General features: G+C 38.3%; 1 protein-coding gene across 3 annotated transcripts in view; it reads left to right on the plus strand.

Moving 5' to 3' along the window:
* Positions 1-14,276, plus strand: part of rorab (RAR-related orphan receptor A, paralog b) — a 44,382-nt gene extending 30,106 nt beyond the window's left edge. For all 3 annotated transcript variants that reach the window (XM_072661044.1, XM_072661045.1, XM_072661046.1), the window contains 9 exons: positions 5,066-5,151; positions 5,502-5,643; positions 6,750-7,169; positions 8,391-8,512; positions 9,662-9,794; positions 10,076-10,183; positions 10,290-10,400; positions 10,617-10,729; positions 11,319-14,276. In XM_072661044.1, coding sequence (XP_072517145.1) covers positions 5,066-5,151; positions 5,502-5,643; positions 6,750-7,169; positions 8,391-8,512; positions 9,662-9,794; positions 10,076-10,183; positions 10,290-10,400; positions 10,617-10,729; positions 11,319-11,483 — 1,400 coding nt within the window. In that variant the 3' untranslated portion in view covers positions 11,484-14,276. The remainder of the gene's footprint in view (positions 1-5,065; positions 5,152-5,501; positions 5,644-6,749; positions 7,170-8,390; positions 8,513-9,661; positions 9,795-10,075; positions 10,184-10,289; positions 10,401-10,616; positions 10,730-11,318) is intronic.
* The last annotated feature ends 644 nt before the right edge of the window (positions 14,277-14,920 follow it).

Consider the following 14,920-nt stretch of genomic DNA (forward strand, 5'->3'; position numbering starts at 1 on the left):
GAAGCAGGCAGCCATGTTAGATGTTTGGAATGATTCAGGAATGTTGCCATGTTGGATGATTTCGGAATGTTGTTCCACTGACCTATTTATGGCTCTGGTGGTGGAAGGCAGCTATAGGAACACTTGCCTGTTTATCCGAACAGCCACTGCAGCTTACTTAATCCCCCCACCCCCACTCTGAATCACCACACACACATATATGCACACACAGAGCAAAAGCAAAGTCCTGCTGGCAGCTGTCATTTTGTATTAGTGATGAAATGGATGGCAGTAGAAACACAATGGCATGAATCCTTTATTTTAAAGGAGAAGACCCCATGCTGTTTCACACAAGCATTTTGTTTTTCATTCTGGACAGTGGTTATTTTAAAGCATCTTCTTTTGTATTTTTCGTCTTGAAGTGAACAGGTCCTGCATTGCTCTTGCTGACCTGCACCATTCTGACTGGAGATAAAGCCTTCCCTTGTGGACCTGACAGAATGGCAAACACTCACACACACATGAATACACATGGCTAATTTTGTCTCAGCTTAAGGTGAAGTCTGAATGTAGCTGATCTCTATAGTAACAATCTTAATAAAAAAAGGTCACTGCCCAGTTTACAATTTACTGTACTTTAATGCAAGTACGAACTTTGAATCATGCATAATTAAATAGTTTTACTCTAAACAGTGTTACTCAGTTTATTAGAAATACCAGGCTAGCTACTTTACAGAAATGCAAGATAAATTATTGGACTCCTATTGGAAACAATAGGTCATATTCATCAATATCTTCCTTCCTATGTTTTAAATTTGATCTTGAGAAAAGTCCTGACAAAAAGTCTATGTCAGATGCATGTGTTTTTAATAAAAAAAGACCAATTGCTTTATGGTAGTTCTGAGATAAGGTTTTGGCCTTATTATATTAGGTTTTAGTTTCCCCATAGCATTCTTTTCGAGTTCCCATAGATATCTTATGGAACTTTTTTCCTGATTTACCACCATTTTTGCATAGCCAGCTTTTCTTTAAACAGAGGATGTGTGTATGTCCATTGGTGATTCAGAATGATAAATACAATTTTACACATTGTGACCAATGTAGAAATGTTTCTCTACTGTGCACCATTTTAAAATCAAATCACTCAATGTTTTTTTTCCATCTCAACAATCGAATTATGCAGAATAAGTGGAATTCTACAGGCACTTTCTCCCCGCATCCTCAATGTGCAGCTGGCACTGATGTCTGCTAGCTGCTGCATCAGAGCCGGGTACACAGTGCTTTCCTTTGAGAGCGTTGGTTGCCCAGGGATGTTGCATCGTTGGCAGTTTGAAAAAAAATATAAGAGTTGGTGGCTGGCCCCAAATTTGTCGGAGGAGGCATGTGTTTCAATCTTCACCCCCCTATTGTTAGGAGCGTCGCATGTAATAGGGGGAGAATATGTATAGGTTGGGTAATTGATGATCCAAATTAAGGAGAAAACTTGAAAAAACTAAATTTGAAATAAAAAATAGTTTGCTTTGTTTTTGTCTCAAAGTTGAATATGTTAATGTATTGTGTATTCAAAACCAGTGTGTGCATTCCTGTGTGCATTAAAAAAAGTTCTTCTTTTGATTTGACTGAGGTCTTTTTTGTTTTCTACCAATTCTGATTTATCCTAGCCCCAAATGCATTCCTTTATAGCAGCTGTTTTGAGGTTGGACAAAGTTAATAAATCATACTTTGGACTGTAAATTCTTTGGGTTGTCAGTTTAAAATTCTGCAGTACTGACATGTTAATGTGAGTAAGACTTGACATGCAATATGAAATGAAATGACATGAAATAACAGCATTTTGGCTACAAAGCTAACATTAGCTTTGATTGCACAACAAAGCATATATACCAACATGTATGGTGGTATGCCAATGGGTTAGATTTCAAATAAATATTATTTGATTAATTTAGTCAATATTTATGTTTGGCACAAATATCAACAAACTCAGTGGACATGTTTAACATGTTAACATGCTTGTTAACATGCTTGCTCACATTGCTCACACAGGTTTTTTGTTATGACTGCATGAGTGTGTGTTGCCACAGGGATACCACAAACACTTTCACTCTCTGTCAGGAGTGTGTGTGTGTGTGTGAGTGAGAGAGAGAGAGATGCTGTGGTGGCGTGTTGTTTTATACTTCCTATAAAGATGGCACTTCAGCACTTTCAAACCACAGTGTTTCAAATGGAGGAAGTGTGTATGAGAGAGGGTATGTGTGTGTGTGTGTGTGTGTGTGTGTGTGTGTGTGTGTGTGTGTGTTTGAATGCACACATCCTGATGGTGGTGTCTATAAGAGCTGATCAACACCCATCATAAACAGAATTGCTATTTGCTTTGTTTACCACATTGCTCTAGATCAGTGGTGGCTCAGAGAGACTGTGTGTGGTTCTGCTAAGCAGCCAGGCATTTTTAGTACAAGTTATGTATTAATTAATTTAAAAAAAATGTTTTACTATTATATGTGTTTTTCTTTATTTCAGCCAGTAATTAAACTACTCAGTTCATGCACCTTAAATACACTATTCTGCAGAAACTTGACATTGGCAATCAAACAACCAAGCATTTAATTAAGTATCAAACCTCTGGGCAACTCTAGAAATGACAAAAATTAACATGTTACTGTGCAATGTTTGCCTAATGTACACCAATAAAAGGGTTGATCTATCCACAGTGTGACCTTTTCACACACTCTCACATACACACACACATAAAATAAATATTATCTGAAATTAACAGCACTTTTTAATAATTTGTACAGTTGCTATGACTGAAAGCATTTTTGTGGCCAGAGTATGGACAGATCTGATCAGTCTTGATCAGAGCTCTTTAGATCCAAATCCTGAATCCAGTTTCTGTTTTTTGTTTTTTGTAATCACTGTAATCACTAACCTGGGGGGCTAGGTCAGATAACAGTTCAGTTTCCTGACCAGTGATTACAAAATTTAAGGCTGGAAACATCAAGATCCACATCAGGTACTGCAATCTGCAATATGCCAGTTACTCCTCCAAAACATTGTAAAATTGCTGGTGCACTGTGAACATTCTGAACAGTAGCAGACATATGTGGGTGTTTCAATGAATCAAAGCATTCTCCTGTGCCAGCAAATATATATTTGTACATTAAAGTAATGCAGGCCATTTATGTAACAAAAGTGCATATAGTATAAGGAGGCATATAGCAAACCCAAAAGTAGCTATATAGTTCACTCAAGTGGATCCTCACTACATCTCAGGCTGATCTGAAACAATGTGAATTGCGAGCAAGGTATATTATAGCTGCAGAGTGGTGAATGCGGGCTGTATAACTGAGGCAGCAGCTTTGCGAGTCTGTGCTCTTTGATGTATTAATCCATAATTCAGAGTAGATTATGGTCTCCGGGCTCAGAGTGACTAATTACTGCGGATTGGTTTTACATATCTAATGAGCGAGAGAGAGAGAGAGAGAGAGAGAGAGAGAGAATTCGGAAGAGAGGATTAGCGGCTGCTGTAACGATGAGGAAAATATTCATTCTGAAAACGTGAGGCTCTTTGAAATGTATGCAAGCAGCAAGGCTGCTGAAAATGGGTTTGAGTATGTGTGTGTATGAGAGAGAGGAAGAGAGAGCGATGAGAGGCGTTTTACTTTTTCATCCTCTAATGAATATGCCTGGGGGCCGCTGGAACGACTGTATCTCTCTCCTCTAAATGGATTTCTCCTCTTCTGCTCGCTCTCTCCTGATCCTGCACACAACCGCCCCCCCCCCCTACTTCTTCTCCCTCTCTGAGCATCAGCAGTGGGCAGCCTAAGGCCAGAGGGAGAGAATAAAGAGTGTATTTGCAGGCCTGTGGGAGGCTAGCATCAACCTGTACCGCAGAGTCGATTGTGAGATCGGACGCTTTCCCTGTTTGCGGATATTGCTCGTCTACGCACAAACTCAAACCAAACTTCTTTACAAGCGTCTTTAAAAGGGGGCCGAGTCGCCTCGAGCTTGTGCTGATGAATCATGATAGTGCTTAGAGATGATGTCAGACTTGTGAGTTGTTTCATCAGGGCACATTTTTTTCTGCTTGAATGAACGTCCCCCTCTTTGACCTAGAGAAAGAAAGGCAGTCTAGCATTCCTCTGTATGACCTTAAAGAGCTATGTCTACAAAGCTAGCATCCTACAAAGAAATGTGTGATCAACACGATATGTTTTACCTAGCATTTTATTTGATCTATTTCAAAACACTGTGCATCATATCGTGTTTATTTATGTCTTTATCTGGACACGCAGATATGTCCAGTAAAGGAAATTGTTATTTTAGCACATATGTTTTTAGAGCTCAAAAATAAATGCATACTAGCTGGGATCAGTTAGATATATGCAAAAGATTCATGCTAGCTTCCATTAACGTTTAGCTGTGTTAGCATTTATCAGCAGGGAAAATTAACCATTTAAATCCCTTATGGCTAAAACTTACTTTTTTATCTCCCCTATAAAAGAGTACAGGTGATTAGCTGAACTTTTTAGAATCAGTTAAGATTAAAAGAGGCTTTCTGCTAGGTAGTTTGCACTACCTTTCATTAACAATGTTAGCATTTAAAAGTGAAATGTCCTTTAACAACTGTTTGGCTTTCCCAGCACAAACAGATGCTTTCATTCTAAGAAAAGTGACCATGGAATTGGCCTTAATACAATTAGAGCAGCCCATTGACCCTCCTTGAGTTTTTTTTTTTTTTTTTTTTTTTTTTTTTTTTTTGCTGGGCTGCCAAAGGTCTAAATTGCTCAAGGACACAATAATCTAAATTGTATAAGATAACACACTGTTTATAAACCAGCCATAGTTACCCAAGCCATAGTTACCCTATACCCTTAGTACTACTTCTTTTGACACTAATAAATGTGGTCAAACTGCAAACATGAGGGTTATGTGCTAGCTTTGACTTGGCGTTGTGGGTAGTGGTAGTTACAGATATCTTACAAAATAGTTTAACAAATAGTATCCATACTACATAGCTTAAATGTGTGCGTCTGTGTGTGTTTGTGTGTGATTATGTGCTTCTGTGTGTGTGTGGTTCTCTTTTTAGCCCAAATTGAGAGTATTCCCTGTAAGATCTGCGGCGATAAATCATCTGGAATCCACTATGGAGTTATCACTTGTGAGGGATGTAAGGTAGGAGGATACTGCACTGTTGAGACTGCACTTCTAATGAAAGGACAATATAAAACAAGATATAGCAAGACTAATTGATTGATTAATCAGTGAGGGCCACATTATCATGCCAGTGCATGATTAAATGCTACATCTGTACAAATATGGAAATGTTGTTCTGAGCTTAAGAAGAAATTTTTTATGGTTTAGTTAATGAAAAAATTATTTCGCAATTTACAGTTTAATTAATTAATTAATTGAGTTTTTCAATATGATCTGTCGTAGCTCAATGGAAAGAAAATTTCTGTCCAGTTTAATGGACTGCACAGTTTACAGATGTATTATTCCTTCTCTCCCTCTTTCTTTCTTAGGGTTTTTTTCGCAGGAGTCAGCAGGGCGCAGTGTCCTACTCTTGCCCTCGTCAGAAGAGCTGTCTGATCGACCGCACCAGCCGAAACCGCTGCCAGCACTGTCGTCTACAGAAATGCCTGGCAGTGGGCATGTCACGAGACGGTGGGTCCCCGTCTAATTATGGCAGTAGCTAGTTGTGGGCAATGTGAAAATGGGCAATAATGAAAATGTACGTCATGGTTGATTTGCTGAATATGTCATTAGTGTTGTACCCTCCCTGAGGCTACAGGTGGTCATGGGCCCTATGGGTCTAGTTTAAATCCAGAAAATCAGTTATTAGTTCCCTCCCGACTTTACACATGGTTTCAAACATGTAGAAAGGGCTATTAATTAGCAAAACTAGCGACTACATCACCAACAGTGTCATGTCCTGGCATTCTCTGCATTGTATTAAACCCAGACCCCAGAAATTAAATTCACCAAAAAGCAGTCAGTCTAAAAAGCTAGATATCTTTTTTTCGTCTCAACTGTAACCCACCTTGAGTGTTATCCGAGACCAAATCTAATAAATTCACAAACAAATATTAAACAATTTTTATTCTAGTAAATCTAGATGAGCAGAAATTATACTTACTATTATCAAACCAGAGTTTGATCTTCAGCTCACATCACTTCCAGTGTGTTGTATCTACACTGTATCCAACAACCAGGGTCTCTACAAGCTTTAATATATAGTTTTATGATATAGTTTCAGATTTCATGATAAATGAATAAGGAAAAAATACTTTTGGGCCATGACATTGTGTGACTGTGACTGTAAGTAAAAATAAGTAATTGGTTGTACGGAGAGTGGAGAGTCAATTAAAAAAGAGGATTTGAATTACTCTGGGCCCCTAGGCTTAAGCCCAGGTAAATCTGTGCAGCAAACCACCCCTGAGTACAATACTGAGTAATTGCACTGATCATAAAAAGACAATAGACCAATAATAGAGATCCTGTGAACAACAAGTGGTGTAAAAAGAACAAAAGCATAAAGCTGATTGGATGTCGGCCTATTGTCATATTTTGAAATTGCAGTCAATTCTCATCTAACTTTCCTCTTTCAGCATCACTAGTTCTACCAAATAACTGCTGGCTAACCTGTAATGAAGAGATCCTCTGTGGACCACTTTCATAAGGACTTCTCATTTTAAGAAAGAGAACTGGAAGTGTTTTAGTTGAGGAAAAGTGCATGTGTAAATTTGTGTCTGTGTATGTTCTTTTTACAGCGGTGAAGTTTGGACGCATGTCAAAGAAACAGAGAGACAGCCTATTTGCGGAAGTTCAGAGGCACCGACAGCAGCAGCAGCAAGAGAAGTCCATGGAGGAGCCGGAGGAGGGGCGGGATCCATCACCTGGGGAGGCAGAGCCATTGACACCTTCTTATGCCCTCTCTACCAATGGGCTTACAGAACTCCCTGATGACCTCTGCGGTTATGTAAATGACCACACTGCAGATGAAGTAAAGGCAGACTCTGCGATCAGTGGATTCTACCTGGACATTCAGCCCTCTCCTGATCAGTCAGGTCTAGATATGGATGGCATTAAGCTAGAGCCAGTGTGTGATCTAAGCCCAGAATCGGGCCTAGACCCATACTGCTGCTATAGCAATGGCGACCTATCCCCCACTGATACCATGAGCGAATTGGGTAAGACACACACACACAAGAGCTTGTCTGTTATACCAAACCAATGTATATAACAGATTTATTAATATCAGCAAAAATCACACATTTAAGCATATTTAGTGGCTTGTTTTACATTGAACATTTACATCAAGCGAACATTTTTGAAGTAAAGAAAGCTAGTCAGTCAATAGTTTGGAAGTTTTAATGGTTTCATGCACGAATTCACATTTAGGGGACAGTTATTACCTTCACTGTAACAGCAATACAGGCTGAACTGTAAACATACACCTCAAAACACATCCAAAACTTGTGGATAACAAAACAATCTGTAACATTTTTCCAAAGGACAGCATTCATAAGGACATGACGTTACACTACATGAACTTATATAAACATTTATGAAGGCTTATTCCAACAAGCACCAGTATTATAAAGTCAAAAGGGTTTTGACTGCTTATGTCATGTATGTTTGTTTGGAATAAATATTTATGTATACTAGTAGCTTTGTGTAACTTGTTGAGTTTGTATGAGTTTGTATGACTTTATATGAGTTTATATGTAATATGTGTATATTTAATATAATGTGACTGTTGAGAACCAATAATCCTACAGGAGTCTGTTGCTAATTTCTCACCATATAATATTATATTGCATTATATTGTGAAGTTCTTAGATAGTAAAATTGCTCTCTGAATACTGACTGGGCCAAGAGACACACTTGTTTGTGCAAAAGCCACCCATAATATTTACTCACTGGTTTGAATCTGAATTGCAAACAGCTAATGAGCTCTTTCTCTGAGGGGGGTGACTGACAGCTCAGAGGTTTGCAGTAGCAGTGGGCAGTGAACTCCGCTCCATGCCTCATTTAAATGTGTCACCAGTAATTAGTGCCCCATTACCACAGGCCAATCAGCAAACAGTGGGGCGCTCAGCAGGGAATATCAACCAGTTAAATCCCTTCTGACTAAAACACACGCTTATTATGAACCATGATAATCTTCCTATTTTGGGATGAACATATTCATATAAATTTTGAGTTTCTGAATTACCAATTTTTTACAATGATGAATTCATAGTAGATACTGCAAAATTGCAGGCTTTCAATAAATAAACAGGCATCACAGATGAAATATGTGTGAACTTTGCCAATAACCTTTTTAACAGTGTTCTGCAAGCAAAATTAAGTAGACGATAATGTAGTAGAGACTGTGTTTAATCAAACTCTTTTTTATGTTTAAACAGAGCATCTGTCTGTGAACATCTGTAAGTCGCACACGGAGACATGCCAATATCTGCGAGAGGAGCTGGAGCCCAGCAAATGGCAAACTGTGCTGCATACTGACCTAGAAGCATACCAGAAGAAGGTATGTGTGTGCATGTGTAAATGCTTGTATGTCAAAAAAAAAAAAAATGAACTTTGCAAAAACCCACATCAGCACTACAGTACATCTAAACCATATGAATTCCTTTTAAATGTATTAATCTATGCATTAAGTTTTTATTCTTTTAGAAAGGTCCACATTGCAAAGAAATCTTGCTGTAATGTACCATTTTACTTACAGCAAATTTCTGTAAAACTGCATTCTGGGATGTACAGTACACGCTTCATGTCAAAGAAGTTAAAATGTAAGATTTTAAAGTAATTCATTTTTTTCAGATTGTACTGGGTAAGTGGGTGAGACTTTGTGCATTAAGAAGCAGCCTCATCAAAACAAATCTTTTCTGCAAAAACATGCCTAAATCATGTTGTCTTTGTTAAATGTCACTTGTCTTTTTGTTTTCTGTCTAATATTTCTGACATTTTTGCAGCCAATCTAATCCAAAGTAACTTTCAGAAATTTATAGTTGCCCACGCCTAGTGTGAAAAGAATCTAAAGCTTAGATAATGCCAAGCTTTAAGCTTACAAAAGATACTACTTATACCAAAATACAAAAGATGCACAATACCCTACAGATAAATCCATTTATTACACCATGCCTAAAATATAATGCCAAAGATAAGTGATGGGTATACAGTCAGCATCTGAAGATTCCAGGGAAAGTTTCACCACCTTGATGCCAGAACATAGTAAAGCAGTGACATGGCTGTTATAGGAAGACTTGGGAAGAAAAGTTGTGCAGCTGTGTTCTGGATTAATTTCAATGGCCTGATGCAAGGAAGACCAACCAGGAAGGAGTTGAAGTAGTTAAGCCTTGAGATGACAAGGAACTGTATTAGCACCTGGGTGCCTTCCTAGAAAAAAAGGTTGCAATCTCTAGATGCTGTAGGGGGGAAATCTGCATGATTGAGCAACACTTAAAAAAAGTTGTTTAATTTATTGTGTTTATTTCTAAACACTATAGGTCATATAATGTATAGTTTTTACAAGCAGTAACATCATATTTTTTTAGGACTGGCTAAGAATTTTGCTCAGTACTGTGTGTGTGTGTGTGTGTGTGTGTGTGTGTGTGTGTGTATTTGTGCATATATGCATCTGTGTTCTGTAACCGCTCTGTCTCTCTTTTTCTTATAGTCTCAGGAAGAGATGTGGCAGGTGTGTGCAGTTAAAGTGACAGAGGCTGTGCAGTATGTAGTGGAGTTTGCCAAGCGCATCGATGGCTTCATGGAGCTGTGTCAGAATGATCAGATAGTACTTCTCAAAGCAGGTATAAATACACCCATACACCACACACACACACACACACACACACACACACACATACACACCTCAAACCTTTCTGCAGCTTTTTCTACTACAATTGTGAGACTCTCATTTCTCAGATACCAGCCCTTCTTAGACAATAAACACTGTATACTTTCAACATGACCATTTATATTAATTTGTCATCTGACCAGGCATATAGTAAATGGACTGCTGTTGATTTATTTTCAACAAAAACATTAAGCTTTTTACAAGTTAGGAATGCTGGGTGTTTTTGTTCCTCAGGTTCTTTAGAGGTGGTATTTGTGAGGATGTGTCGAGCGTACGACTCTCAGAATAACACAGTGTACTTTGATGGCAAATATGCAGGACCAGATGTCTTCAAGTCCCTGGGTGAGTGCTGTATTAATTATAAAATTCAAACTGTATAGAGGTAAAGTTTTTTTTGTTTGTTTTGCTCACTTATGTTTACTTTTAGCTTACATATGTGTTTTTCTAGGCTGTGATGACTTGATCAACTCTGTCTTTGAGTTTGCTAAGAGCCTGAGCTCTCTGCAGTTGACTGAAGATGAGATTGGCCTGTTCTCCGCATTTGTTCTTATGTCTTCAGGTGAGACAGAGACAAAACATAGAGAAAATTCTTCAGCAGCTTTAGGCATTGTTTCCACACTATAACATGAGTTGGCGAGTAAAACAACAGTACTGATTTTTGGTAACTGCATGGCTATTTTAGGTGCTCCCCCCACACACACTCACTCACGTACAGGTGGAATTCCACATTTGTGGAATACTGGAATGATCTATGTGTGTGTGTGTGTTTGTGCAGACCGATCTTGGCTTCAGGAAAAAGACAGAGTGGAAAAACTTCAGCAGAGGATTCAGATGGCCTTGCAAAACCTTATCCAAAAGAACCAGAGAGAAGAGGGGGTCCTTGCAAAGGTACACACACATACACACACTGGTTTATTATGTACAGATAACTTACACTCTACCTACACTCACTCCTTAGATACACCTACCATAAAGATACATGTTGTGGGTTTACATTTGCTGGCTGTAGTTCATATGTTGTTTGTCAGCCCCCTCTACCACATCTAACAATCAGAAATATTATCAGTATTACAATTTGTGTTAGTAATCCTAGCCCTTCTTTAGTGATCAGTTTCTGAAAACAGGACACAGAATATTTTTGGCAACCCAGCAGTGACATAGAGGTTTCTAAAAGTTGCAACAGCACTGCTTGTACAAGTGCACCCTGCTAACTGGAACTAATTCTTATCTTCCACTACCATGTTGCTGTTTTGAGAATGGTGGACCACACAATATTTGTTCAGCAATGGTCCTATTTTGTTTACATTCCACTGATACAGTAGAGCATGACTGATAATTGTGTAGCATAAGATCAGTAACTGTACAAAGTGCACCAATATGGAGGTATACCTGATAAAATGGCTAGTTGTTGTGCAGATAGAAAGTCAACTAAATGTACTTGTACACGTTTTTGACATCTGTGTTTTTTTCTGATTAGCTGATCTGCAAGGTGTCTACGGTTCGTGCGTTATGCAGCCGGCACATGGAGAAACTGAGCGCCTTTCGAGCTCTTCACCCTGACATAGTGCACACACGCTTCCCTCCACTTTACAAGGAGCTTTTTGGCTCAGACTTTGAGCAGGCCCTACCCCAGAAGGCCTGACAGTGTCCAGGCAACACCACCAGCCCCTAAAGACTAAAAAAATGTCCACAGAAATGCCACTGATGCGGTTTAGCCTCCGTTCAATTACAGTTTCTGGAGTGTCACAAAACAACTCTACAAGCCTGACAGTGCTACAGACTTCCCTCTTACTGAAGACATAGTGGTCAGTGGAAAGAATATTAGAATCTTAAGTGGATTCCTTTAGCCAGCAACAGCCTGCTCTGCCATGTCTGTATTTTTCCCCAATCCCACTGTCTACACAGATATATAGATACATCTCATATAGATGGAGGGAGCAGGCACTGTGTGATGTTAGTCTAGACGAAAGTGCCATCTGCTGGTTTGAAATAGGGATGCACTAACAATCAGTATTTATGGCCAATTCTGATTCATTAAAGCAAATTTAATTGGCTCATCTTATTCAAATCATGAATTTGCAACATTGACTGGCCTCAATTACAATAAATCAGATTCTGCCGTATTCTGTAAACACATCCCATGTTATAAAGTGCAGTTCTCTATTCTCAACCTCAGCCAGTGTTCTCAACCTCAGTGGAGTTGTTGGTGCCCAATGTTGGTGCTAATGCCACAGAACTACTTTTTCTTCACCCCTTACTAAGCACATCCAGCAGTGAGCTGTAAGCTGTGTGTGAAACACATTCTCCTAGCAGGGTGGGGACAGTGGGAACACACATGAAAAAAAGGAGCCACAGGAGTCCCATGATCTAGCCATTGTAATAAATAAAATTTAGGAGTGAATGAAAATCAAGTCTTTTGTGATCAAACGGAACATTCTGAAAATATGAGTAAAGCATGTACGGTGTGGATGACCCAACAAAAAGTAGCACTTTGTGTTTTTCCAGCAATAACCAATATGAAATCTCTCTGTTGGACTAGTAGGGATGATCATGTTGTAATCAAAGATCTATGAAGTCTCGATTAGGTTTCATGGCTGTCTTTAAAAGCCTACTCCTTTTGTTTGTATTGTGTCGTGCCATAGTAAAAGTGATAGTAAGTGTCTGTATAGCTTAGGTGAGTGGGAATGGGTGATTCCTATAGATATGAGATGTGTGTCGACATTCCAGGGAGTGGGATCTTTGACGAGATTTGGTTTTGAAAGCAGAAAATTCGTACCCTACCCAGGATGCGATTTTGTTCAGGACTTTAGCATCCTGTGCCACAACTCCTCAGGGATGAGGAGAGGAGAGGTAAACAACATTACAGTGTTTGTTCTAGCTTTTCATTCTCACGCTACTCCGGTGTTTTAATAGTCACCCCAGTATTGCACAGTTTTCACTGTTGTCGTCCCTTAGAATTTCTGCCCCATGTCTGCAGTTGTAATCAGGCTGCTGAAATGCTGTATGACCCATTAAACTTTTGGTCCACACAACATTAAAGCAATAGGCCTGTTTAAATGAAAATGCCAATCTGTATACGTTGTGTTTTTGTAAGGGCTGGCTCTGCAATATGTGTACTGTTGTTATTAGCATCAATTTTTGTGAAAGACAATCCATTAAACATTTGACCTCACAAATGGGTATTTGGGAAACGCTCAGGGATTCTAATGTGCTGTTGTAGAGAGAGAAGGAGAAACCAAATGAGTAACTGTCCAATTACTGTAGTACAGCAACTCCTGCAGAAGTACAGTGAAATGCTGTGAAATTGGTAAAGATCAGGGTCAGCAGAGATTTAGTAAATAAGAACAGTTAGCCAAAACCAAGAATGAAAAGCAATAACGGTTACAAGGTATTACTTTTGCAAATGAATATTGCATGCAATTGCTTTAAACACAGAACCTCTGTGGTTTTTCATTTTGTGTGTTTTTGATTACTCTGACTCTCCTTGATGTGTTTCCATTCAGTCTTGTTTTCCTAAGAGACCTGAGACAGTCTGTGTGCTATCTTCTTGTGTAATATTTTATCCAAAATAACACCATTTTTTGACTCTTGGTTAAAATTCTTTTTTTCAGCAACTGACATCACAACAGTTGGTTATTAAGTGAAATTGAGCTTGATTAAAGCATTGGTTCTAATGTGTTTTACTTATCCTCATTATTATCAGCTGTCAGAAAGAATGACAATTAAAATGTCTATGATTATGCTGAGCTGTAATGTGTATGGTTATGTTTGCACTAGTCCAGAGGACTGGAATATTCTCTTTTCCATGTGCTGGTTGATTTTTCATTTTTTGAGTAGTTAATCTATACTCCAAGCAGTATTGTAATTCTCTTTGACTGGTTTTGGGCATGAGCACTTAATCTTTCCGTGTATGTACGTTTTTCAGTATCACAGTAATACAGTCTTTGTAAGGTTATAATTTTTCACAGGTAAAAGACCAAAAGTTTTGTATAACATGCACGTCATGATATGCTGATTTGTGAGTAATATGCTAATAATTTGAGTACATAACAGTTTGTATTAAAGAAATAACTCACCATAGAAGAAGCTGGTTTTACCTCTTTTTTCTGTCCTTTTCATTTTTGAACAGATGAAAAAATGTTTTTTGTTTTAATACCTTAAGCACTCTTGATCTCATCTCGAGTAGCCCTCTAGCAATAGTCTGTTTCTTCCCTATAACTGTAAGTATTTTGTTGGTTTTGTATATACACCTGTAAAGAAAATCGAAATGTAATGTTTTCTTTGAGATACGTTTTAATCTAAACTGAATGTTGTGAAGTTGTATTTAGAAAGGTTACCTCCTAAATGGCTTTTATGAAAGGCGCATGTCACACATTGTCAAATAGTGTGCTGAATGTGCTGATAGTAATAAAAATTCCACAACTTGTGATGGAAACATTCATGTGCATTGGTCTACTTGTCTTTTTTCCAGCTCTGTTAATCAAGTATTTATTTACATTTATTTGATCATGTTGTGATTAAGGGATAACTCTGTACCTAGCTGAAATAGGTGCATATTGTGTTGAAGCCATTTGAAGCCATCTGGTTTTCTGTTCTTTTCCAACGTTTCCAACTCCTATGCTACAGATGGCAAACTGAGATTATGGTGAAAAATACCAGAGCATTCCTTGAAAAATACCAGAGCAGTGGTGACCAAATTCTTTGTTTTGGGGCCAAATTGCAATTTTTGCAGTGGGCCATTTCCAGGAGTATACAAGTAAGGAGGAAAGTAGGGGTAAATATATTAGATTACAATTTCTTCAACACTTAAATACAGTAAAAGAGGAATATAAAAAAATACTTTGTAAGTAGTATAAAAATAAGTGCTCATGTTGGGTGAATGGCATAGGGTTAGGTTAACTTTCAGGCTAGCCAAATCAAACGTCTTCATGGGTCAACTTTTGGCACACATGCTTTATAGGAGCTATATTTTATACAAAATACACAGATTATAGATCTAATCACAGATAAAGTGAATAACACTGACTAACAATGACATTTCAAGGTCTGGGATATATGTCAAGTCAAGTCAAATTTATT

The sequence above is a fragment of the Salminus brasiliensis genome, chromosome 17 (assembly GCF_030463535.1).
Source record: "Salminus brasiliensis chromosome 17, fSalBra1.hap2, whole genome shotgun sequence".
NCBI classification, from domain to species: domain Eukaryota; kingdom Metazoa; phylum Chordata; class Actinopteri; order Characiformes; family Bryconidae; genus Salminus; species Salminus brasiliensis.